The sequence below is a fragment of the Sceloporus undulatus genome, chromosome 1, assembly GCF_019175285.1.
Source record: "Sceloporus undulatus isolate JIND9_A2432 ecotype Alabama chromosome 1, SceUnd_v1.1, whole genome shotgun sequence".
In the NCBI taxonomy this organism is placed as follows: domain Eukaryota; kingdom Metazoa; phylum Chordata; class Lepidosauria; order Squamata; family Phrynosomatidae; genus Sceloporus; species Sceloporus undulatus.
In genome coordinates, this window is record NC_056522.1 from 109,525,171 (window position 1) to 109,552,433 (window position 27,263).

At 41.2% G+C, this 27,263-nt stretch overlaps 1 protein-coding gene across 2 annotated transcripts in view; it reads right to left on the bottom strand.

The window, feature by feature from the left end:
• Nucleotides 1-6,784: 6,784 nt before the first annotated feature.
• Nucleotides 6,785-27,263, bottom strand: part of AMD1 (adenosylmethionine decarboxylase 1) — a 27,825-nt gene continuing 7,346 nt past the window's right edge. The window contains exons 1-9 of one of the 2 annotated variants that reach the window (XM_042446700.1): nt 23,226-23,336; nt 15,806-15,892; nt 14,803-14,929; nt 13,345-13,447; nt 12,001-12,043; nt 11,762-11,906; nt 11,093-11,185; nt 10,843-10,998; nt 6,785-8,760 (exon numbers count right to left, since the gene is read on the bottom strand). In XM_042446700.1, coding sequence (XP_042302634.1) covers nt 8,626-8,760; nt 10,843-10,998; nt 11,093-11,185; nt 11,762-11,906; nt 12,001-12,043; nt 13,345-13,447; nt 14,803-14,919 — 792 coding nt within the window. In that variant the 5' untranslated portion in view covers nt 14,920-14,929; nt 15,806-15,892; nt 23,226-23,336 and the 3' untranslated portion in view covers nt 6,785-8,625. Of the gene's footprint in view, nt 8,761-10,842; nt 10,999-11,092; nt 11,186-11,761; nt 11,907-12,000; nt 12,044-13,344; nt 13,448-14,802; nt 14,930-15,805; nt 15,893-23,225; nt 23,337-27,263 lie in introns of those variants that run through there. The other variant, XM_042446698.1, reaches the window with a different exon arrangement.

The window sequence follows — 27,263 nt, forward strand, 5'->3', positions numbered from 1 at the left end:
GTAGGCTCAAATCTACAAAAGCTCATGCTACCAGCTTCTTTCTTTTCAGTTTGTCTCATTGGTGCATATTGAATTTCCAGACTAACATGGCTATCTTTTTGAATTCTAACAACAGCAGAATGAGCTACATAAAATATCAAAGGCTTTTTGATTGTCTACCACCTGATTTTTCTGTACCCCTCCCAGTTGTATATGCAAGCCAGTTGAATACATGCAGGTCTCTGATTTCCCTTCTGTTTAGTTAGTGTCTTGATGAAGATGTAGTAGGAAAGATCATACCTTCTACTATGGCTAGTACAACTATTAGGCAGAGCAAAGCAGCCACTTCAGGCAGATTTGGGGTATTGTGAAAGGGCAGCAAATTATTTTTAATTTGTTTTGTATTTTTACCAATTGCAAGATCTTCAGCATCCAGGGCTGACTGGAGTGGATTAGAGATTTAATTTGATATTCCACCCCAGGCTACAAAATGTTTTGGGTTAACATATCCTTTTAATGAACAAGCATGCACAATCTAAAAAAAGCTTAATTTCGATTATAGCCCTGGTATATTTAATGTATCTGTTTTGTTTACTAAAATGGTATATTCACAATTCTGCAACTCTCCAAGCAGAACTGATGTAACTTTGGTGTAGCTGCAGCAGCAGTATCAAGCTCAGATGAAGTGGAGAGACAAACCACCAATCCAGAAAAGGGTCTGGGCCACATCTCTGTTTCTATTAGCTACAGGAAATGATTAGCATCACCTGATTTAGATAAACAATGGTATTTATACCCCATCCTTCAGCCCTAAAGGCTCTCAGAGCGACTTACAATTATTATTATTGTTAATTAGACAGTTTCCTGCACTCAGGCTTACAATCTAAAAAGACATGACACAAAAGGAGAAGGGAATGGTGATGGGGCAGGGGATCAGATCCAGCGGTTCTTCTCTCCCTCTGAAGCCTGGACAAGGCAGATGGACTGGAGGGAAGGCTCTGCTTCAAAAATAATGGGGAAGGGGGTCATAACTTAGCAAAATTGGGGGAAAAACATATTATACTAGGAGATAAAATATTACTGTTATTTTTTTAACTAGAAAAATTAAATAGTTAAAGAATTCCCATATCTTGCATCAAATATGGACCAGAATGGAGCTTGCAATCAAGAAATCAGAAGAAGACCAGGACTGGGAAGGACAGTTGTGAAAGAATTGGACAAGATCATAAAGAGTAAAGATATACAACTGAGTACTAATGTTAGAATCGTCCAGGCCATAGTATTTCACATCCCCCTTTATGGATGTGAGAACTGGACAGTGAAGAAAGTGGATAAAAAGAAAACTCATTTGAAATATGATGCTGGAGAAGAATGCTGAGGAAACTGTGGATGGCCAAAAAGGCAAACAAATGAGTACTAGAACAGGTCAAACCTGAAATCTCCCTGGAGAACAGGATGACAAAACTGAGAGTGTCATGAAAAGATATGACTAACTAGAAAAGATAATGATACTGGGAAAGACAGAAAATAGCAGAAAAAGAGGGAGACTGCATGCCAGATGAATAGATTCAGTCATGGAGGACACAGGCCTGAGCCCACAGGGCCTGAGCAGAGCAGAGCACTTGAGGACAGGAAATTTTGGAGATGTCCCATCCCCAGGGTTGCCATGAGTCGAGGTTGACTTAAGGCCAGTTGACAACAAATCCAACTTTTACTATATTATCTTGCCAATTATTACATGTTACTAGTTGCGTTGTACTTTAAGAGTTAGAAAAAGTAATTTTAGTGCCTTTGTCTGTAGTTATCCGACAATATTTGAGGTTTTCAGATGTTCTTAAAATTTATTTAAAACATAAATCCTGCTTAAATGTATTTTAAAGTAAATATTGTATGTAATTTTCAAAAAGATTGTCAAGCATTAATCACAATGTATGGGTTTTTATGGGTTTTTTGAGCTTTGTGGCTGTGTTTTGAGGGTTTATTCCTGATGTTTTGCCAGCATCATTCAGATGCCAGCCACAGTTCCCGGTGAAACACCAGGAATAAACTCTTCCAGAATACGGCCACATAGCCCAAAAAACCAACAAAAAACTATTCTTGCCGGCTGTGAAAGCCTTTGACTTCACAATCACAATTTAGTGTGCCTAAGATTCCCAGAACTGATGCTTAGTTCTTATGATCTGCTTTCCATAGTAGAGTGATGAATTATTATTATGAATTATGTATTCTGCCTTTGATATTCTATTTATGTATGCATATATGGGCAAGTATACATGATTTGACCAAACTTGCTAAGAAATTAATCATCTGGTATGAAAGCACTATATCCATCAAATTCTAGAGATGCTTTCCATGAACCTTTATGGTTTATCTAAATGTTCTGTGAAGACATTATCTTCTTGGAACAGAGAGTGTACATGTTTTGTTGTTGTTATGTGCCTTCAGGTTGTTTTTGACTTAGAGTAGGCAAGAAGAAGAAGAGGAAGAGTGAACAGAGGGAAAGGAACACTACAGTCAGAGAGAAAGTGCAGTGAAAAAGAGTAGGAAAGAATAATGGTTACCTTGCAGTTTTCTGATGTTCTGCCTCTTATTAGAATTTAAAGCTCCAAACCAAAAACACCTTAAGATTAGAGACTCAAAACAAAGCCTTTTACCTTTATAATGTGAGTAGCCTAATCCTCCCCTTTCTGAATAATGCAACTTGGCCCTCAAAAAATGATGGCAGTGAAGGTTTTGAAAATGGCCCTGTGGGGTGATGGTCATGGTCGTGGTGGTGTGTTGTTTTTAGACTAGGATCAGTTTCCTGCTCTGCCATGAAAGCCACTTGGTGACCTTGGGGGAAAGTCACATGCTGTCAGTCTGAGGGGAAGGCAATGGCAAACCTCCTCTGAACAAATCTTGCCAAGAAAACCCCATAAGTCACCATAAGTCAGGAACGACTTGCAGGCACACAAGTGTGCTTGTGCATGCACATTAGTATAAAAGTGTGAGAGAGATGGCCCTGTACACTGTTTAAGAGATCACCTATTTCTGAAATGGGACCTCTAGAAGATTCACTGAAAAGAAATAGAGCAATTGAGCTAAAAAAATGTTCTGCAGCTCTATAGATTTTTGTGGGGTTGTCGGGCTATGTGGCCATGTTCTAGAAGAGTTTCTTCCTGACGTTTTGCCAGCATCTGTAGCTGGCATGTTCAGAGAATGCTTGCCTGGAAAGGAGTTGGGTATGTATATACTGTGTGAGCCTAGGAAGACAGGAGTGATTTGCTTGTGTATTTGCTAATGGCAGGCCTCAGGGTGGGAGGGTCTGCAAAGGAGGATTAGTGTCTGCTTGATTAGTGCTCATTGTCTGCTGGGAAACCCCTGACCCTGGGAGATTTCTCATTTGCATTTGTTGAGTCTTCATCTTGCTATTTTTCAGGACTGGTAGCCAACCCTTGTTTACTTTAAGGGATTCCTCTTTCCTGTTGAAATTGTCCAGGTGTTTGTGGATTTCAATGGCTTCCCTGTGCATCCTGACATGGTAGTGATTGGCATGGTCCAGAACTTCAGTGTTTTCAAACAGCATTTTATGCCCAGGATGGTTTGTGGCATGTTCAGCTACTGCTGATTTTTCTGGTTGGCCCAGGCTGCAGTGTCTCTTGTGTTCCTTGATTCTTGTTTGCACACTGCGTTTGGTGGTCCCTATGGAGACTTGTCCACAGCTGCATGATATACGGTAAACTCCCTACGGCTGTGAGAGGGTCGGTTTGTACACGATTTGAAGGTTGTGCTTCCTCACCAGCTTCCCTATTCTGTCTGTGACTCCTTTGATGCATGATAAAAATATCTTCCCTTTGGGTGGTTGTTTGTCTTCCCTCCTCTGGATTTTTCTGGGCCTGGCAGCCATTCTGATGTCTGAGCTGGAGTAACATTAGCTTGTAGAGCCCGGTCCAGGTGCTTCAGTTCATCTTCCAAGAAATGGGGTTCATAGATCCGTTTTGGCTTGATCTGCTCTAGGACCCATTCGTTTGTCTTTTTGGCGCTCCACAGAATCCTCAGCACTCTTCTCTAGCACCACATCTCAAATGAATTGATTTTCTTCCTGTCTTTTTTAACTGTCCAATTCTCACAACTATATAGGGAATACAATGGGTTGTACAATTCTAACTTTTGTGGGCAGTAATACAGTATATCTTTGAATTTTAGGATCTTGTCTAGTTCTTTCATAGCTGTCCTTCTCATTCTTAATCTTTTTCTGATTTCCTGGCTGCAATCGTTTGGTCCCAAGTATAAGAATTATTTTACTATTTCTATTTCCTCATTGTCTAGTCTGAATTTGTGTAGGTTCCCCTACATTATTCCCCATGGTCATTATTTTGTTTTATGTTAAACAGTAAGCCTGCACTTTCTTCCTTGATCTTGCTAAGTAGTTGTTTGAGGAGGTTTTCTATTAGTATTCTGGTGTCATCTGCGTATCTGATTGTTGATATTCTTTCCTCCTATTTTCACTCCTCCTTCTTCTGTGTCCAAGTCCACTTTTCTTACAATATGTTCTGCAAAGAAGCTGAACAGGTAGGGTGAACTTCTTAGGCATCAGCATTACACTTTCAGGTGTTTAGGCAGTGACATATCTAGTTTTTTAAAGCCTGCATGAAATATAATTGTTAATTAATGAACTTTAAGTTTTCAAAGATTTAGACATTAATGTGAAGTTCTACATATAGTTTTTCTAACAGTCTTCCCCTAGTCATGGACACAGGACATTATGAGAGCTGTAGCCCAAAATATCAAGTTGCAGAAAACTGCTCTAAATACAGGCAATCCCTAGTGGAGAAAAGGTAGGTTCCGGGGGGAAAAAACTTTATGAGATAAAACCACAGACTGCTGGATTCCATGCATATCATCAAGTTTGTGTCATATTCTCTGGTAATAAAGTGACAACAGAATTGACTTTTACAAAGTCAAGATTAAATACTGACAATTTAATATCAAGTGCAAAACATCCACTGAACATATATTTAACTTGGATATCCTACTTTCCCCCCCAATCCTACCATCCAATGCACCTTACAAGGAATACAACAAAATATACAAATTATCCAGAACAGAGGGAAAAAAATTCAAAATTTAAGACCTACCAATAATATGCATATCTGAGTTTTTTTTAAAAGGGGAGTTTATAGCAAAGCTATTCATCTTCCTATTGCCCATTTTTTTAAAACTAGACCGGCTAAAGAAAAGGGGAAGAATTGACTCATTTGCACCCAACATCAGTGTGATTTTAATGTAGTTTCAATAATAAAAATGTTATTTAGAGGTGGCAATATTAACAGTCGAATGACTACATCTTTCCTTGATGTACTTATGGTCTTGTGGATAAACATGCCACACCCCATATAGAAACTTTTATCACATATTGACATTGTTACCGCCTTTTCAACTGCAGACCATAACTCTTGATGAGGGAGATTTTCTGTAAAATGCTTATGTGATGGAGCCAATTTAATCCTTAATACTTCCTCATAAGGTATTTTAGATTAATGTATAGTAATTCCAAGGTGGATCAGGCCTTGTATATTCACTGTTCAGATATTATAAAAATGAGATGCCAATTAATTTTTGTGTTTAGAGCAACAGTTTTTATTTCAACACTGTTGTAACTTGAAATCTCAGATGCATAACCATATTAGATCACTCAAGATGCTGCAAAATCACCTTGGAGGTATCCACTCAATTTAGTTTCAGGTCAGAATTCAAACATTTCAGCACCCACTTGGCTGCTAGCTTCTGCAAAGCTGACTCATGGATTATAAATCCAAAGTGTTCCTGTAGTTTCTCAGCAACTACTGTAACTGAGATTCACCAGATTGCCAAAAACAGGTCATGAACAAGCTTGAAATAAACTATTTCAGGAATTTATACTGCTGGACCTTGCAGCATCTTTAATCTCCATGAAGAAAGTTGGACCACCACTTCACAGTTGAGTATGGCAGGCACTTGTCATTCAGTGTTTGAATCATACATTCCTTTTGGACTTTTCTTCTGGAGGAACAGGAACTTCATGACAGCTTGGATTTCATTTATGTTGACATGGTTCTATTATTGATCTGAAAAAATTCAAAATTAAGAGCTACGATCCTGTAAATTGGCTATTTACAATACAAAAACAACAACAACACACACTGCTAAGCTATTTGACAAAATTAAATGGGATGTCTGTGAAGTCAGCTGTAGATAAATCTTAAAATTTATTAAATCAAAATCACAGTGGGCCCTCCTTATCCACAGGGTTGTTCCAGAACACCCCCCCCCTCCAACATGGATGAAAAAACCACAGGACCTTGAGTCCTGTATTCTTCAATGGCAGTGTGGAGGCATGGCCACTCTTCCATGGCTGTGTGCATGCACAACCATTAAGGGCAATTTGGGCTTGCCGTCTGCAAATGCTTAAATCTGAGGGTGACAAGTTGGGGAAGGCGGGGTGTATCAACTAACACGATATGCAATGATATATTTAGTTATTCTCTTATTCATGAATGCTACAAACGAAGAGATTCTACAATTCTAAAAATAACCTAGTATTAACAGTCTACTTTTGCATTGATTAAAAATAGTGCAGACCTGATACAATGATTAGCAAGATTAGTGTTTCAAATAAAGTTAATCCTCTTGGGTCACACTGGCTACTGTGTCTGTCAACTGTAAAGATTCCTAAGGACTGCTGAGGTCGAGAACTTGTCCAGACTGATCAAGGATTGACATTATCATTAATTCCAAAATGGAAGCCTCTAGGTCATAAGCCGCCTTATAATACAGACTGCAAGAGTTTACAAAGCAAACTTTTATTGAAGCATTATAATTTCTGGTACAGGTATATTTTTGTACATTTTAATGATCCATGTCTAACACCACAGATAGTAATTTTAAACACCAAACATCACCCCCCCTCTTTGTTCACCCTTGTGTTTATAAATACCCATTCAACCGCTTTCTTTCTATTCAAGGCTTATTTCTACCTGACTCTGCATTTTATATTATTCAGAGGGATCTTCAGTTTAGCAGACCTCAAGCCAACAAGCAGTGCCATTCACTTCGGCACTCTTCAAGAACAAAACGCATTTGAAAAATTGGTCCTTTAAAGTTTAAAGCACCTCAAAACATTAGGTGCTACTTAGAAGCAAAACTGATAATTTTGGTAGAAAAATCTATTTAAAAATTAAAAAAGTGAAGATGTTCCAACTGCTTGATTTCCAACCAAGCAATTTAGTAGCCTAGAAACACTAAAAAAGTGTTCCATTTATAAATACAGAAGGAACAAAATAGTTACATTCAGAGAACCAAAACATAGCGAGTGTCAAATTTGTAACAGACTTGCTGGTCTCAACAGCTGAAATCCCACAGTATTTCAAATGATACTTGAATATACTGTCTCTCAGAAGCATGTATCTTAATACCCATGAAGTGATTTTCATGCATAAACTGTTATTAATGTTCTACATACAGTGGTGTACTTTACTGTGTCTAGACTATTCATATTAGGTTTGCTGCAAGCCAAATCACTCAGTGCCTTCCACATCATGTAAAAAGGAACCACACATTAATTAGGAGGGGACACAGATGGAATTACTATATTGTTAATTCATCTTAAATATCACATGCACAATGATGTCAGTGTGGAAGGGCCTGTGGTGTTTGCATTAATATGAAGTAGCACTTGAGCCAACATGTTTCACAGTTTTTTTTAAAAATGGCAACTAATTTGTGCAGTAGTTTTTTGAGTCACATTTGTGAAAGGCCTAGAACCAGTTTAGTCCATACTGTCACAACTGTGTCAGTGCACTAAAAAAAAAAAAGTTCAAGAGCTTCCACAGTTGCTATGGATTGCCTTTGAACAACAACAACAACAAAAACCCAACACTGAACAGAAATGGTTTTGGCCTAAGTTTAGAAGACATTAAAAATAAATTGTGATAAAGGAGCAAAAAAGTTCCCAGAAGTGAAAAAGCTAATGTACTAACCCTCAACATAATGTCTTTCCAGTGAATTCTGGAAATGTAAATAGATGTAGAGTGAAAAAATGACTAGCCTCACATTTTAAAAATTGAAGTACCCCATGCTGTTAAGTAGTCTTGTTCTACCAGTTTCAACTGCAAATTGAACTTGCCATTGAGTTAAAGAATAAGTGTCAATTAGAAATAATCGAAATCCAAGAATTGCTTTAAAATTTAAGTTACAGCACACATGAAAAAGTTAGGCAACATTTGTTTTAGCTAAGTAGGTCCAAGGGAAATGTTAATGGGGACGAAATCCTTGTCTGTGGGGAATTTTTGGTGATACTTGGAGAAAAACTATACTGCATGTAATCCTATTTGAATTGTTTTTACAAATGTTGTAGAGTCCCATACAGTAAAATTTTTCTACATGCTTTTCAATTTCACAGCAAACGTGAAATAGAATACCTAAACACAGAAGAGAGCGTTCATGCAATATATCTAAATTTTTGATATAATAATGCATACAATTGAAAATTATACTATGATTACATCTAGGGCTTTTTGCAACTACGAGGTGGATATGAAAAATATGGCCCCTTGTATCATTAACTAGAAAGCAACCACCACCTCTTCTATTGGGTATCTTTTTGCGTTTTTTCTTCATTTTTCTTAATCAACTTTGCTGTTTATTCTTGGCAAAACTGGTAAAAACGAAGTTGTAGTCATTAAATTGAGCAATCTGGCGGTCCAGACGCTTAAAACCTTCAATCTTCTGTGCTGAAGAAAATACTGTGCGACATTTTGAGCTCTAAAAGAAAGGGAGAAAAAATATTCATTAAATTTTGGGGCACAAAAACTACTCTTGAGCTGGAATGTCTATGAGGTTTTGATAGACTTGGGTTCAATGGGAATGGCAAGATCAGCATTAAGAGTCTTGTTTTGTGTGTCAATTTACACTGTGAACTGCATAATTTTCTTCTGCATAATCTTAATATGTTTGTATTTTTAGACTCACTGAATAACACACCTTCATAATTCTTTCCATCATGCAGCAATAAATTAAACCTTCACTATTTTGCATACTAGTGTCCAGGGGAATACACACACAATTTATATGCTGTCCTTCTCTCAAAATAGGATTCAGAAAAATGGGATGCAGAAAAGGATTATCAATGATGTCACCAATTGTCTAAGACTTTGCCCACTGGGCTGATTCAAAAGTACTTTGCCAGTCTACAATCAACTGTGTAATTTTGCCATTGGGCTACTCACAACTGACAACTAACCACAAACCGTTTCATTCAAGGAAATAAATCTTGTAGCTGCTAACAGGTACTTCGAGCTGGAAAGAAACAACTGCTACCTGCAGCTTATGTTACTATGTTGCAGCAACTTAACTGATCAAGACCCAAGGGAAGCAATAGCACAGCAACTAATCAGACGCCAGTTCAACCTCCTCCTCCCAATTTCAAGTGAACATGTATTTCTCATATAAAAGAGGAAAGTCACATTGTCACCCATGATGGCTACCTTGTAAATGGCACTGTGGAGATGTAAGTGTCAGAGCAAGAACAATGAACAGAGTTGTTGTTCCAGCTGAATGCTGAAAAATGGGTTGGTCTCTTCCACCACTAGCTTCCCAAGACTACTGATCTTACACTATCAAGTGGGGTTTTCCCCCATCCTCTTTATATAAGTAAAGAGCAAAGGTTTGCAAAGCAAAAACATTTCTGTTTAAGCAGGATTTAATTTATAAATAGGGGTGAAGTAGTTTGAGCATTTATTGGACTATGACTCTGGAGAGCAGGGTTCAAACCCCCACTTGTCCACGAAAACCCACTGGGTGATCTTGGGTGAGTCACACTCTCAGCTTCAGAGGATGGCACTGGCAAACATCCTCTGAAAAACATGCCAAGAAACCCCTGATAGGTTCACCTTGAGGTCTCTATAAGTTGGAAATGACTTGAAGGCACACAATATGCACATGGGGGGAGGGAACTTTTTATTGGGGATGTTTTATTTATCTTTTAAAACTTTGGGTTGTTTTTAAAATTATTTCAGTGAGGTGATTTTAATTGTTTTTAAATGTTATTGTAAAAAAATTAATTTACTATTTCTGAAAGCTGCCTTGGGTCTTACAAATGAAATAAAATAAAAAAATTTGTAAATGAGAGAAGAAAGTAATTGATGTGGGCAGGCACTGAAGGCATATGCTTCTCCAAGTTCCTCCAGCCGTATTCTGTACACACTTATTTGGTAATAAGTACCACTGAAAACAATGACCTTGCTTTAGAGTACGTGTGTACAGGATTGGCACTGTATAGTACAATTTTAGCAGGAGAGCAGTAGAATTGGAAAGAGGAAAATACTATTGTTTTAAAATAGGAACTTTCTCCCGAGATAGAGACAGTCCATTTCACCCAAAATCCAAGTTAGATCTGGAAATTTCCAAAACCAGATTTCCTCCACCCCCCTCCTTTCTTGGAATGGGTCAGGGTGCAAAATCTGTGAAGAACAAATTACTAGCAACTAGTTGGCACATATTTCCACGCTCTTGGCATCACCATGGAAGGTATAATGAATTTACAGTTAAATATTATTTTCAAAAACGCATCTAATAAAGCAGATTTGTGACATAAAACCTATGCTATAATAAGTTTATTAAAGTGAAATCCAAGAATTCCTTCTCAATGACCACATGGTTTTTATTGGCAGAATGGAATGGAAGGCAATTCCCCTTCCCTCTGCAGCTCTCTGTGCCCTACTCATCAACATCTGCTTAGGGCATCTGATTCTCTACAGAAGAAACTGGCGGGCGAAGGTGTTGCCCATCCCTCTTTTAAATTATGGGAGCTTTCCACTGTTAAGGGAACAAATTCAAATTGCTTACCTGATTAACAAAGAGGGTTGTCACAAATTTTCCTGGCTTAAAAATATCTATGACCTTCCTAACTAGGTCATCGTAAGATGTCTGGCTTATGTTTGTTTCAAAACTAACGTATGAGAATTCTGGTTCTGGAGTGATGTGAATAGTCCAATAAGTTCCCTAGGAAAAACAAAGGAACTGTGTCAGTCATTTCAACATAGTAAAAGTTTACATGTGACTGTTGATGGCAAAGGAACAAAAACATGATACTCACATCTGTTTTCATCCCATTCATTGAATACCCACAAGGATTGAACATTGTAGCATCAATGACAGAACCTGGTATCAGGTCACGAATTCCACTCATCTAAAAAGTGAAAAACAACATTCAAGGACTAGCTTGCTACTTTTAGGTAGATATAGATCTGATAAATCAGTTATTTTTTCACCTAACCTAAGTTACTAGAAGTCTCACTATTTTACCTTTCTGGCTTGACTCACAGGACGTGAAAAATATTATTTCTTGCATCCATTTTACAAAAATATTTTTTCAAGTGGTCAAGCCATGTGCATAAGGAGATATATGGTTATGGAAAAGGCCAAATAGCAGTGAATTTTCCGTTGTTGACTAACAATTCTTAAATCTAGCCCAGGTCTTATGATGGTAATACACATTTACTTGATTAACCAATCAGCTATAGAGTACCCTGATAAACTTTAGTATGCCTCGTTTTAGCAGAAATGAAAGATAAGAACCTTCAACCATGAATTTCACTGAAGACATTCCAATTTAATTTTGAAGATTTGATTCCTGGAACTTTACAACTTTATTCAAACAGATTCTCAGATTATAGCTATTTAACACATAGGTAATTGGCTGATCAGGATACAAACTCTACACATTAGCCTAGCTCAGCTTTAACAGCTGAAATTTCAAACTTACACGAGTGACATCATTTGCGGTAACACCATCTTTCATGTAGAACTGGTCCATAACTACTGGATCAAGCTCGCTCATCAGAATTTCCAATGTTTGATCTGGCTGATTGATTACCCGACTCTCTGGAAAATCTAGAGTGTACAAGTACCTGTTTTTAAAAAAAAACGCATTTCAGAAAAGATATGCTAGTAAATTGCATCAAATAGCAACAGATAAATAGTAATAATTAAAAGTAAACCTACCAGCAGTCAGAATTCATACGGCCCATGCAATAAGCTGCTCCATCTGTGCAAGACAAATGAGACTAGTAATTAGCTACAGTAGCACTGTTTGTTTAAAATTTGCTATTTAGAATTGCTTTGAGTAAACTCCACCACTACTATCTAGCTCCATCAGGCCTTGCCTGAAAGAAGAAGGCCTTCCTTCCATTCACCATTCAGAGGGAGAGAAAGGCAAGCCAGCTCCATCAGGCCTTGCCAGAAAGAAGGCCCTCCCTCCATCCACCATCCAGAGGGAGAGGGCAGGCCGGCTCCATCAAGCCTAATCAGAGTAAGAGGAAGGGCCCTCCCTCCAGTCCATCTGCTGTGGTCCAGGCATCAGAGGGAGAGAAGATCTGCTGGACTTTCCCCCTTCCCTACTGCCATTCCCTTCTCCTTTTTGTGTCTTGTCTTTTTTAGATTGTAAGCCTGAGGGCAAGGAAATGTCAAATTAACAATTTGCAAGCTGCTCTGATAGCCTTTTGACTGAAGAGCGGGGTATAAATAAATTAGTATGTCTACTGTCTTTTGTTTCAAGCCTGAAGACAGAGACTCCTCCCTCCATAACGGTCATATTTCGGCCTGGGAGGGAGTGAATAGGCTGGCCCAGCTCCACCAGGGCTAGCCTGAAGATAGAAGCTCCTCCCTCCATAACTGTCATCCTTTGGCCTGGGAGGCAGGCCCAGCTCCACCAGGGCTAGCCTGAAGAAGAACCCTCCCTCTAGTCCATCTGCCTTGGTCCAGGCATCAGAGGGAGAGAAGAACCACTGGACTTCATCCCCTTCCCCACCACCATTCTCTTCTCCTTTTGTGTTGTGTCTTTTAGATTGTAAGCCTGAGGGCAGGGAACCATCTTATTAAAAATAATAATTGTAAGCCACTCTGAGAGCCATTAGGGCTGAAGGGCGGCTTATAAATAACGTAAATAATAATAATAATAATAATAAATAATTATCATCCTATCTAATAACAGGCACTGGACACAATAGCAGTTCTATAGCAATAAAAGCTACTAATATAATGTTATCTGGCTTTTGCAAACGTGACCTTTACTACAATGTTCATGTGAATCCCTGCTGCCTGAGTGTACAGGATTTTTTGGGGGGACAGAAGTATTTGAAAAGCTGTATTACAGTAATTATTTGAAAAGCAAATTCTAATTTATTACTATCATTCTTGGTATCTTCCATCAATACAAATACAAACTTTCAGTAGTACTTTTGGATCAAATAAAGTTGCATTTTTATCATGGCAATGGTGCTACAATGGCCTATATACTAGTTCATAAACCTCTTGGACCCATTATGGGAGTGAGGTACATTTACTTACTTGGAAATATTTCATTAAGAAACTCTACTTCTTCTTGGAAATTCCTGTGTGGGTACTCCTGATGGGAAGGCTTCATAAAATTCTTACGTGAATAAAAGAAGCTCTGCAGAATAAAAGAAAATTGAAATAAAGTAAGCAATTTTCTTCAATTCACAAGTGAGCTTCTCTTCAAGACTTTAGCAGTGCATTAAGAGTAAAGTATTTGTTCTCAAACGTAACATGCACTATTCCTTAGATCGGCAAATATACTGGATACAATCTCTGTAATATACCATATATACTCCACTATAAGTTGTTAAATTTTTGCCCCAAAATGACCTCCAAAATCCTGGCTAGACTTATCCATGGGGCAATAGGTCCTTCTACCAAGCCTCTCCACAGCTGGACTTCCTCCGCAAGCGACAGCCCAGCTGGGGAGACGCTGGGAGAGGTGACCAATTGCCCCACAGCCTCTCCCCAGCCAGGCTGCCTCCATTGGGGAAAGTCCGGCTGGGGACAGGCTTGGAAGAGCAAGCACTCACCCTGGAGTCTCCCCCTAGCTGGGCTTCCTCTGCAGGGGAAAGCCCAGCTGGGGACAGGCTTGCAAGGGCAAGCGATTGCCTTGGAGTCTCTCCCCAACTGAGCTTCCTCTGCAGGGGAAAGCCCAGCTGGGGACAGGCTGGGAAGGGCGAACAATCACCCCGCAGCCTCTCCCCAGTTAGACTACCCCCTTAAGTCCAATCCTCAACGTATCCACAGGTCATAAAAATCCACACTTTTGGCCCTAAAAGTTGACCTTGAGTTATACACGAAGTCAACTTATAGACAAGTATATACATTCTTTATGTTTGAATAAGTCACATTGCTGTTCAGCCTTTTCATTTTATTGTGGAACTCTGCATTTTGTAAAAGTCTTACAGTAGCTGCTCTGTTTTCGTGGGAGATCCATTCTGCCCCCACTGCGAAAATGGAAAATTGCTGGTATTCAAGCCCCATTGACAAACATGCACCCCATTTTATCCCCCTCCATTTGCTGCCCACAAATGGGGGAGGAATGCGGATTTGAAGTCAGCAAAAATGGAGGGGCAACTGTATTTTATATAATTCATTGGTTTGTACTTTTCTGTACATTTGTACCATATGTTTTACAGAAAAACAAGTAGTCAGCCTTCTTTATCCAGATTCTGCATCCAGGAATTCTATCATCCATGGCTTGAAAATATCCCCCCTCAATTCCCCCCCTCAAAAACAAACCTTGATTTTGTCATGCTTTATAAGGGACAATATTTTATTACACCATTGTAAATAATGATACTTGAGTATCCATGAGGGGTCCTGGAACCAAACCCCAGTGGATACTGAAGGCCCACTATACTACCACTATGCTTTCAATATGTGATAGTTTGTTGCAATTCTAGGGGTAAGGATGCTGAAAGCGAAAGCTTAATCATAACCTTTGCAAGATTTTTGGCATCTTACCTGAATTGAGTCAAACCCACAGTACTCTCTAGCAAGCTCTAACAGGGGAACCAGTGCCTGCAGTAAGAGGGTGGTACCACATGTCTTCAAAATGAAACGTCTCTTGGAGACAAACATGCTACTCTCACTGAAAAACAAAATCGGAAAAATAGCATTACATATTGTACTTGAGAAATTTTGGTAAACTATATGACAAGAGTGGGTCTCTCTCTTTCTTTTTGCTTTTTAGACATTGTGAGCTTCTGACATGCTTTTCACACAGTCAAAAGATTTTACTGAGGTTCTATCTTCAAAAGCCTGAATCCAACATCACATAGGCAGGCATTTACTAATTCAATGGGACTGTCTTTCCCTGCATACCTCATACCACCTGAAAACCACCATGGGAGACTTTCCTGTCTTCCATGCCAGGTTTGGAGACTTATGGCAAGTGGCAGAGGAGAGATGTTTAACTGAAAGAGGCAGTTCTGTCAGCAATATAAAAGCATTTTATCCTGACCATAGTCACAGTGCATTATGCCATGTGCAAATAGAAACATTTTTTTTAAAATTTGGCTCTTCAGAATCACTTAGGTACAGTATCACATGCCCTTATATCTGAAAATAATCCCTGTACATAGCCTACAAATGTTAAAATAAGATACTGGATAATTTTCTGTTTCTAAAAAGGGCACTGTTTCAAAAAATTAGTGAAATAAATGGATACTATACATAGATTTAAAGTATTAACTGATGTGAAGGTCCAGGAAAAAAGGATTTCTGTGCCTCTTCCTCCAAATATTCAAATAAGGAACTGTAAGTAAAACTTTAATTAAAACATGAAAATAAATTAAATTCATACCAGGGAATTAGGGCAAGAGAACTAAATGGTGAACAGACAGTGGGCAGAAGTCTAAACTGCATCTCAGTCTACACTGAAGTGGCAAATGAGAGTGAGCTCTGTGACTGTTTCTATAAAACTATGCTTTAATTCTGTTATTTTAAAAAAATGTATTAAGATTACCTGAGTACATAAGCTTCCTGCTTGTCAGTTTTTGTCACACTTATGATCAAACAATGCACATTCTCCAGAAGTTTATCCCACTCAAACCTGTTAGAGAGAGGAGTAAGCATGAACTTTTAAGTAAACTAAAATTCAGTACCATCATGACTATTTTTATCAAATGCAAAGACATAAACAGTAGAAGAGACAGTTTCTTTCTCTTATCCTAGATTCAATTTAAAATACATGAATCATTGTTAGCTGCTGCCTTCAAGTTGACTTTGAATTATGACAACCCTATGAGAGACTTCCAAGTTTCCCTATCCTCAACAGCCTGCTAAGGGCTGTGGCTTTGTTGACTGAGTGCGGAATGTTGTATTTCCTCTTTTCCTACTGCCCTCTGTCTTAACAGATGTTGGCAGGATACAGACCGTGGGTGGCCTGCAGCTGCCCTTTTGCGCCATGTATTGGGGCCAGGGCAGTCACAGCGGAAGCCCAAAGGCCCTGATACGGCACTTTTTGGGACCAGGGAGAAGTGGCTTCATGCCCCAAGACACTCTGGGAGCTGCAGCCAGGGGAGAAAGGGGCTGCTCAGCCCCTTTTCCCCTGGCGCCGTTCCCGCGGCAATCTAGTTGTCGCAAGAACGAGGCGCCCTCCGGGAAGGAGCTTCGTTTCAGAGCTCCTTCCTGCGCAGCTAGGCTGCCACAAGCAGCCTGACATGGCACGAGGATGTCACGCCTGCGCTGTTTGGATGTGGTGCAGCCGTCACGTCAAAATGGCGGTGCCAATGTATACAGGGTGCTGCCATTTTTACGTACGGAATACATGCTAGGGTTGTGGGGTGTCTGTTACGTGCTACAAGGCCCGTCTGGAGAGGGCCGTTATCTTTTTAGTGAATCATATCTTCTCATGATATCAACAAATTATGACTGCCTCAGTTTGGTCATCTTGGCTTCTAAAGAAAGTTCAGGCCTTTGCTCTAGTACCCATGTGTTTGTCTTTTTAGCAGTCCACAGTATTTGTAGAACTCTTCTCCAGCAGCACATTTAAAGTTAATTGATTCTCTTCCTAACATCTTTCTTCACTGTCCAGCTTTCAGAGACATACATAGAAATTGGAAATATGACGGCAGGAACCATCCTAACTTTAGTATTCAGTGATATAGATGAATTGTCCAGCTGATAAAGCTGATAATCATCAACTTTATCATGACTTATCTGAAACTATGTATGCCTTTAAAAGCAATTAGATAAAAAAAGTTACAATGGACTGTAATATAACACATTACAAAATAAAATAATGTTTTCCTGATCTTATTTTGACTAATGCATGAGCATTTAATGTATTTTAGTACCACAACTATTTAGAAGCTCTCTCATGCTTTTCAAATTACTGTAGAACACTGAAAATCTACACGGGAATTAAGGCTGGGTAATTTCAACATCAACCTGTTTCCTGCATGACAGTCTGATACTCCAGCCATTATAGGACACCAGACCTAAGGTTCTTTCATCCAATGTTTATATTTATCAAATTAAAATTATGATCTAGGTTTTGAAAATGAGCCTGAAGTGTTAACAAATGTAAACAGCTTATGAAGTGCTACTCAGGAAACCACCACATTATTGGCACATGTTTTATAAACTAAAAATTGATAGATCAGTTTAGAATTTTGTGGTACAGCAGCATAGGACCAGCTTTCAGTGGCAGGCATATAGGGACAGAGATGATTGTTCAAATTACAAATTGTATACACAACAGAGTAAGTCTCATATTTTCCATTTTATAGTCTATCATGAACTTTGGGCACATAATAAAACATGATAGGTGCTTGAAGCAAAAGAAATCTTGCCTATTATAATTATTTATTAATTTTTTTCACGTTTCTTCAAGATGAGATTTATATATAAGGTGATTTCCCATAGGTGGTTTATATTCTGCATGGAGCAGAAAACAAGGAACATTTTTTTAGCTATACAAGCTATTTTAATACCATCAGACCAGTATTGTTTTAGATCACAATTATAATGTACACCACTTTAACTGTCATGTCTCAATTCTGTGGAATTCTGGAAACTATAGTTGTGGCATCAGAGCTCTCTGACAGAGTAGGCTAGATGTCTCACAAAACTACAGTTCCCAGAATTCCACAATATGGAGCCATGACAGTTAAAATGGTATCAAACTGGATCATTTCTGCAGTGCAAGTGCAACCCAAGTATCAGCCTTGTGAGTATAAATCAGATTTCCATTTAATGTAACAGGAGTCAAAGCAACTTAGCCACCATTACAGAGATCTGTAACATCAGTGTTTTGAGGTAAGGATAATAAAATCTTCCTGCAATACAAGTACAAATGATTCAACAGTTATGTGAAGGTGACACTCAGCCACCCAGATTCTTTTCTTGGATGGCAAATCAATAAGTCTTTTTGATCCCACCGCTGCCACCAATTTTGTGAAGATGATGGCCACTATCCCACCAATTTTTCACTGTGAGACTTGAACCCGGGACTCTTAAGTGTCTCCTGCACTATAACTCTTTAGATACCAGCACTCTGGATTTCACATTTTTCCTCAGCTTGACACCAACTTTGACAGCCACATACCCATTATCTAATGTGTCCCAAACCTAAAAGACTTCTCAATATTGGTAGCATTTTAATATGTTTCTGAAATCACTTCAGACAGCTGCTTGTTGAAACATATTAATAAACTTATTTAGAAAGCAGGCTGAATGCAGTATCTCTTGTAGTAAATGGTGTTCACAATAGATAAAGTGTATAAATACTTTATTAGTTACACAGTTCAACAGTTTCTTTAACTTGTCTTTGTAATTGTTTCTTTATAGCTTTATATATGTTCCCTTACAGAGTAGGTTCTCACAGCACCTTTATTAAACTTTTGCATCTTATAACCCTTCTGGTTACCTGTGACTCCACTAGTCATCAAACACTATGGCCTGTTACAGATGGACCATATAGTACGCGCGGAGCGCGTACTAGGGTTAGGAAGGGGCGGTGCTTCCGCACCCCCCTAACCCTAGTGCGCGCTCTGTGTGCACAAAATGGCAGCGGCCGTTCCACACGGCCGCCGTCATGATGACTGCGCCGCCTCTATATGGGGTGGCGCGGACGTGACGTCGTCGCTCTGCATCAGGGCGCTTAGTGCGCCCTTAGCGCGGAGCAGGAAGGAGCTCCGTTTCGGAGCTCCTTCCTGGTTTGCGCCACTGGGCGCAGCCTTCACACGGCTCCGCCCAGCGGCGCAAAGGAGTTCTCCTCCTCCCCGCTGCCGCAGGGTGTCCTTGGGGCTTGAAGCCCCAAGGACACTCCTTTCCAGGCTGCAGGGAAGCGGCCTTTTGCCGCTTCCCCGCAGCCTGGAAAGCGGCGGATCAGGGCCTCAGTGGCTCCCGGTCTAGCCACTGAGGCCCCGATACACCAGGGAAAGGGGCGGGTGCAGACCGCCCGAAACGGGCGGTCTGTAACCTGCCTATGTCTCCTGCAGGACACTACCACTATTTAATTAAGGACACACTCTTTGTCCCTTTCTTGCGTACCTAAACCCTTTCTAACTGCCCCTCACAGCAGCCTAACCAAGCCTCAATGGCTCTTCACCCTCCAGGGCACATTAAACATCAACAACCCTTTAAACCCGGTCCTCCCTCATTATTTCCCTCACCACAGGCTAGTCCAATTTCAAAACTGGATCTGTCAGTTCATCTCCAGGCACAAAGACCAGTTTCTTATGCCTTTTTGCACTAAGGACCATCTACCATTGTTAAAAGTGGACCTGCAACCTCAACCCCATACACAAAGGATTTGTAATTTGAATTTACATCCTCACATACCAATGGTATATATATGTCTGTGCCTGGCTTCCACTCCACCAAATGCATCTGAGGAAGTAGAATGAAGTCCACAAAAGCTTATGTCAGTCTCAAAGATGCTACAAGATCTCTCTAAGTACTGATTCTACAGACTAACATGGCTGCATCTTTGAATTCTACCACCAGAGCAGGGCATATAACATTTTAAATACTTTTACTTCCCCACTTTACCATTTCATACCCCTTAGCAGACATTTAAGGATATCCAAGAAAGGTGAAGAAAAAACATACAATTCCTCCTGTAACTTTAAAAAAAACATGAGACTGGAGTATCTGCACACTTGCTTGTAAATAAGGAGATGGAGGAAAGACAATACTTCTCTAACGGAGACCACAAGGGTATATTACACAAGGTGGTCCATTTCCTTCCTTCATGACATTGGTTGAATAATGATCAACCAACAAGAAGTGAAGCCAGATGTCATGTTCATGGAACAAGACATTTGGCTGTTCTCAGTAGCCAAAATTTGTGGTCACTAAGAAACCTTCCCTATCCTAAAGTAATGGCTTTGTCTGTAGCCTGTAAATCTATCCAAGGTCTTTAAGTGCAAGAACAACGCTCACATCAGAGTTGTTCAGGGTAGTGAGGGAGCTAACTCAGCTCCCTCCTGCCCCGAACCAGATCCTTGAACCTTCTAAGGCCTGCTGCGACCAATTTAACAACTTCTTCGCGGATAAAATCTCTCGGATAAGCGAAGGTCTTGAGGCCAGCCTTAGAGCAGATCCTAGAGTAGAGGTATCCAGGGCATCCGTGAACTTGGTTAGTCTGTCAGTACCGAGGATGTGGACAAGATCCTTGGAAGTGTTGGAAGACAACATGCCCTCTCGATCCCTGTCCCTCATGGCTAGCGGCACAGGGGGGCCCAGCTGTAACTTTGCTGTTACAGCGGATTATTAACACCTCATTGAGGGATGGGCAATTTCCAACAAATTTGAAATTGGCCGTAGTTAAACCTCTATTAAAAAAGCCCTCCCTCGACCCCCTGTTGCACAACAATTATCGGCCTATTTCGCTATTGCCATTTCTGGGGAAGGTGATCGAGCGGGCGGTTGCAATCCAACTTCAATCGATCTTGGATGAAACGGAATATCTAGACCCATTTCAAACCGGCTTTCGGGCGGGTTACGGGGTTGAGACTGCTATGGTCGCCTTGGTCGATGATCTCCATCTGGGCATGGACAGGGGAAGCGTGTCCCTGTTAGTGCTCTTGGACATCTCAGCGGCTTTCGATACCATAGACCATGGTATCCTTCTGGGACGCCTGGCGGAGGTGGGAATCGGGGGCACTGCGCTCCAGTGGTTCCGGTCCTACCTCTCCGGGAGGTCCCAGATGGTGCAGCTGGGAGACGTGTGCTCCGATGAGAGGGACCTTACATCTGGGGTCCCTCAAGGAGCCATTCTGTCTCCCATGCTTTTTAACATTTACATGAAACCGCTGGGAGAGATCATCCGGAGACATGGGGCGCGGTGTTATCATTACGCTGATGACACCCAAATAGTCTTCTCTATGTCTCCGACTGATGCAGTGACCGGGATTGGCGTCTCTCCTCTCGTGGCCTGTCTGGAGTCGGTAATGGGCTGGATGAGGGACAACAGACTCAGCCTGAATCCAGAGAAGACGGAAGTACTGGTGATAGGTTCCCCCGGTCCGGGGTTGGCGGTGGTTCCACCAGTCCTGAACGGAATCACGCTTTCCGTGAAGGACTCTGTATGCAGCCTGGGGGTGCTCCTGGACTCGTCGCTCCACCTTACATCTCAGGTGGATGCGACGGTCAGGAGCACCTGTTATCAGCTCCGGCTGATACGCCAGCTGCGTCCCTACCTCGACCGGGGAGACCTTGAAACGGTTGTACACGCCCTGGTAACCTCTCGTTTGGATTTCTGCAACGCGCTCTACATGGGGCAACCCTTGTACCATACCCGGAAGCTGCAACTTGTGCAGAATATGGCAGCCCGTCTGGTTACTGGCACTGCCAGGGCCAGTCATATAACACCAGTCCTTAAAGACTTACATTGGCTGCCTATTCGCTTCCGGGCGCAATACAAGGTGTTGGTTATCACCTATAAAGCCCTAAATGGCTTGGGCCCAGGATATCTGGAGGACCACCTCTCTCCGTACAATCCGCCCCGTACACTCAGATCAGCAGGGCAGCTATTGTTAACCGTTCCAGAGGCGAAATATAGTTCTACCACCAGGAGGGCTTTCTCCATCTCAGCCCCCAACCTCTGGAACGCGCTGCCCTTCGAGCTCCGCTCAGCCACCTCCCTAGCCCAATTTAGGAAGGGGCTAAAGACCCACTTATTTGAACAAGCTTACCCCTGACCAGCTACTCTCCCCCCCTCCCCTTGTCAGCACTGTCTTGCCGGCATGGACATTTTATTATTTTTATTAATCTGTTTTTAATATTTTGTATGACCTGTTGCTATATTGTTCGGAATTGTTGTTCACCGCCCTGGTTTTTAGAAGGGCGGTATATAAATAAAGTTTTATTATTATTATTATTATTATTATCCCAAGACAGCAAGTATGTTACTGTTTCACCCTTGTTTCACCAGAGGACACTCTGAAAGCAACAATATGTTTTGCTGGATTCCAAAAAAGTCAAGGGCAGCTGCTACTTCTTCAGGCTCTAGAAAAGCAAGGAGTATCTTCTCACTGACAAGTCATGGTTATGTCCCTGCCTCTTAAGTCTAAATTGAATGCATTGTTTTCTTTTACGTCCATATTTTTCACAAGCATCAAGCCAACAATGATACTTCTGCCACTACAAAAGAACAAAACAGAAAAATGGAAACAGCAGAATTTAATCAAACCCATTTCGTTCTGCCATATTAAATCTCACTTCTCTTCCAATGTCCATGGCAAGAACATAGCTAAGAAACAGCAGGACTACTGCTTGTTCTATAAGTAGAGTAGCTGAATAGACTCTAGGCTGAGACATTTCCACATTAGCATTACACAGTTCAATAGAAGGATGGCTAGTCAGACATTATTCAAATATAGACTCGTCATGCTGTCCCTGTAACCTCTTGGTAAGCCACCTCTCTAAATCCTCTCTAGCGGGTGACTGGAATTCCAACGGAGTGAGCAATGAACATTCTTTGAGTCACTAGGCTACATCATGGAATTACTTTGCTATAGAGCATCTGCAATCTCAGCTCTATTACAAGCTGTAGTACAGTACAGTAATATATCAACCTAGTACCTGTTGTATCTGCTTTTTAGATTCCCCTGTTAATAAGGGTCTCCAATATGGGTTGTGAGCCCTCTAACAAATGTTTTATTGCTAAAATTACACTAAAGTCTAGAAAGGAAATACCGCTTTCCCAGGATGGGATAATGACAGCATACTGACCTCTTTTCAGATTTCAACATTAACGTAGGCAGTGCATGTAATAAAGATACTACATCAAAAAACTGTTTTGTTCACTGAGGACTTGCCCATTTTTGTTCATGTTTAATTAGTATTTTTAAAAATAAAAATTAATGTTAACACATATTTAAAAATAATGTTCCAGGTTGTGTTTTTTATAGGTAACAAAGAAGCCATCTTACCTAAGACTGCTTCATCTCCATTTCTTTCATCAAGCAGAGAAAGTTCAAGGAGAGTGCCATTTTCATGCCTTGAAATCAAGGCGTGAAGAAATCCCATTTTGCTGTGTTTTTTTAAAATAATAATAATAATAATAATAATAAAAACAGCTGAGGGCTGCCTGATTCACACAGTAAATCCTAGTTATAAACAGTGGATTCTACTATTATGCCCCTTCTGTTTTTATTTCTAGAATCAAGATAGACTCACAGCTACTGAACTTACTGATACAGTCATTCTAAGGAAGACAGATACTGCTCTGCTCTGCTGTATTGTGCGAAAGAGTTTTACTCTTAGTCTTGCACCTTTTATGGCAGTGCAATACACACAATCAACTAACTATCTTTGAGCCCAAGTTAAGTCTTGGCACCTGCAGCCTTCAATCCTCAAACCTGGCTAGTGAACATTCTGCAACCAGCAGGGTGAGAAACAAAATAGGCTACAGCTTGGGACTCCCAGTTAAGGTGACTTAATGGTTAGGTATATTTTGGCTGGCCCAGTGAGGTATGTACTAACATACACACGATTAAAGCCATTGCAGTAGTGTAAGACTTTTATGAGTAAACAACATCAAAGAGTTCTTGTGGCAGTGAAGTTGGTACCACAAGGGATGCTGATCTGCAGCAAGCAGGACACATGAGAGCTGTATTGCTAGAGAACAGGATTTAGCACTGGGTACTTGATTTCTGCAGGGGGTTAAAACAAGCAAAGGGAAATGTAAGATTCCTAGTACCTCTCTCACTTTCTCTAAAGACTAAAAACTCATTTTTAAAAATACAGTAATTAGACTAGGCTTTTAGAGTTACCTACTAGCAATATACATTCATGCTCACTCCGTACATGACCCAGAGGTGAGCACTAATACTGAGGACTGATCCCAGGGCTGAACCTTTATTCAAAATAAGGCTTCAGTAACACAGGTATGGAGCTATAAAATGGAAATGCAGAATCAAATTACTGGCAGTATCTGCCCATCTATTCTATGGTAAGAAGAAGGACTACCCTTTCTACGGTAAGAACTTATTTGCTCAGCAGATGGAGATGCTGCCCATCATGCAAATCTTTATTCAAAACAACATGCATATGTGAAATTAAACCATGGTCCAGGGAAACCTTGCATTAATTAAACAAAGATATTTTGAACCTTCTAGAAATGACTTAGACTTCTTTCAAAACACATCCACTTTTCTTATGATTTCCAGTTTAGTAGCCAAACTTGTAGATCTATCCTTTTTTCACCTCCTGTTGCAGAGCCAGACTTAACTGCTTTCCATTTTCTGTTTTACTGTTCATACATGCTCACTAAGGTTTCTGGAGGCAGCTGTGTTTACCTTGTCTTTGTAGTTAGGCACACATAACTACAGTAGGATCTGCTCCTAAAGTACAATCCCACTTTTTCCCAGTTCAAGGTTTAGTAAATTGCTTACTGCAGACACATTGTTGAAACCCAGCACCAAAAGCCTGTGCTACTTTTGCCTTTATTGACCATTCTCCCAATGCAGCTTAAAAAGCTTCTAGCTAGACAGGGGGCATGGAAGAAAATGCAAGAGGGCTGGGTGACAATACAAAGACTTTGAAAAAGGAATTTCTTTATCAGAGGCTTTTTAAATTGAGGTATGCCTGCATTCCTCCTATTATTTGTCTCAGGACACAGATTTTTTTAAAAAGAAACAATATGGTCAGGTCTATATGCCTCTGAGGGAGAGAGAAGGCTGGCCCAGTTCCATCAGGGGCTGGCCTGAAGAAAGAGGCTCCTCCCTCCCTAACTGTCATCTTTCGGCCTCTGAGGGAGAGAGAAGGCTGGCCCAGTTCCATCAAGGGCTAGCCTGAAGAAGGAGGCTCCTCCCTCCCTAACTGTCATCTTTCAGCCTCTGAGAGAGAGAGAAGGCTGGCCCAGTTCCATCAGGGGCTAGCCTGAAGAAGGAGGCTCCTCCCTCCCTAACTGTTTGCTAATATGTCCATTTCATGACTAGCTTGTTTTTGAGGGAAGAAGCTTGAGTTCATTCAGTCGTGTAGGTGTTGCATCTGCCTTTTGTCCAAGGAACTCAGTATTGATGACACATTGATTGTCCGTCACTAACATTAGCTTCTCAGCTGCCCTGCATGGAAGCTTAGGGAGGCCTAAACTTGTTCATGAAACTCCTTTATCCTTATAATAAAACGCTTGAATGGCTGTACTGGCCTTCTTACTCAGTGCTGAAAAAGAGTGTGTGTGTGTGTGGTGTCCGCGCGCGCGCACGCGCGCGCATCATTAGTCGTCAAACATACAACTTCCTCTGCAGTAATCAGTCTGCTGCTTTACATTGTAATGGGCTTTTCTGTTAGCGATAGATTTTAGCAACCAAGGGGTGTTCCAATCCAAATGGTTGCACCTTCTTCTAGTTCTAGCATGTTTTGTATCCCAAACATAAAGCAATCTTGGTTCATCACTAACATCTGAAAAGATGGTGTTTTTTTTAATTTCTAGTAAACTTGCTTCAAGTTATCTATCTTGACAGCAATAGGAATATTATGTTTGCCTTCTGTTTTCTGTGGGAACACAGAAGTTAGATACATGAAGGCACCTACCCACAAATGAATTGCTCTAGTGGGTCTCAAGTGCCACTGTAGTTTCCTTCTGTTCCCCCCAAAGCACCACCCACAATTAGTATGAAGAGGATGAATTCATAGAGCACTTATTCCCAAAGTATAGAAGAAGAGAGTGCAGAGGAAGTGTCTGTATCTCAATTGAAATCCACCTATCAAGTATTATAAAAACTAATATAATAATAATAATAATAATAATATAGGTTTTATTTATATTTACCGCCCAATCACTGGACTCCGATGCGGTTTTACAAAGAGGGGATACACCGACAGTTCCCCTGCCCACAGGCTTACAATCTAACAAGACCACGACACAAGAAGGAGACGGGAATGGCGAGGGAGGGAGGTAATCAAGGTCCAGCATTCTTCTCTCCCTCTGAGCATGGACCAACGGCAGATGGACCGGAGGAGGGCTCTTCTTCTTCAGCTAGCCCCTTGATGGTACTGGGCCGCCTTCTCTCTCCCTCAGAGGCAATATGCAGTTAGGAGGGGGGGAGCCTCCTTCTTCGCAAGTCCCATGATGGAACTGGGCCAGCCTTCTCTCTCTCTCAGAGGCCTGAAAGATGACAGTTAGGGAGGGAAGGAGCCTCCTCTTCAGCCAGCCCTGATGGAACTGGGCGCCACGCCTTCTCTTCTCTCAGGAGGCTGAAAGACTGCACCCAGTTAGGTGAGGGAGGAGGCCCTCCTTCTTCAGGCCAGCCCCTGATGGAACTGGGCAGCCTTTCTCTCCCTCAGAGGCTGAAATGACAGTTAGGAGGGAGGCCTCCTTCTTCAGGCCAGCCCCTGATGGATATGGCCAGCCTTTCTCTCTCTCAGAGGCTGATAAAGATGACAGTTAGGAGGGGAGGAGCCTGCTTCTTCAGGGCCCGCCCCTGAGAGGAACTGGCCAGCCTTTCTCTCTCCTCAGAGGCTGAAATGAATGATGCGTTAGGGAGGGAGGAGCTCCTTCTTCAGGCCCGTCCCTTGATGGAATCGGGCCATGCCTTCTCTCTCTCTTCAGAGCGGCTGAATGAAAGATGGACAGTTAGGGAGGGAGGAGCCTCCTTCTTCAGGCCAGCCCCTGTATTGGTACTGGGCCAGCCTTCTCTCTCCCTCAGAGGCTGAAAGATGACAGTTAGGGAGGGACGGAGCCTCCTTCTCTCGGCTCGTCCCTTGATGGAACTGGGCCAGCCTTCTCTCTCTCTCAGAGGCTGAAAGCTGCCAGTTCATGAAGGATGACAGTTAGGGAGGGAGGAGCCTCCTCTCTTCAGGCTTGCGCCCTCTGATGGATACTGGGCCAGCCTTCTCTCTCTCCTTCAGAGGCGCTGAAAGATGGACAGTAGGGAGGGAAGGACGCCTCCGTCCTTCTGCCCGGCCCCTAGCCCTTGATGGAATACTGGGCGGCCTTCTCTCTCTCTCAGAGGCTGAAAAGATTG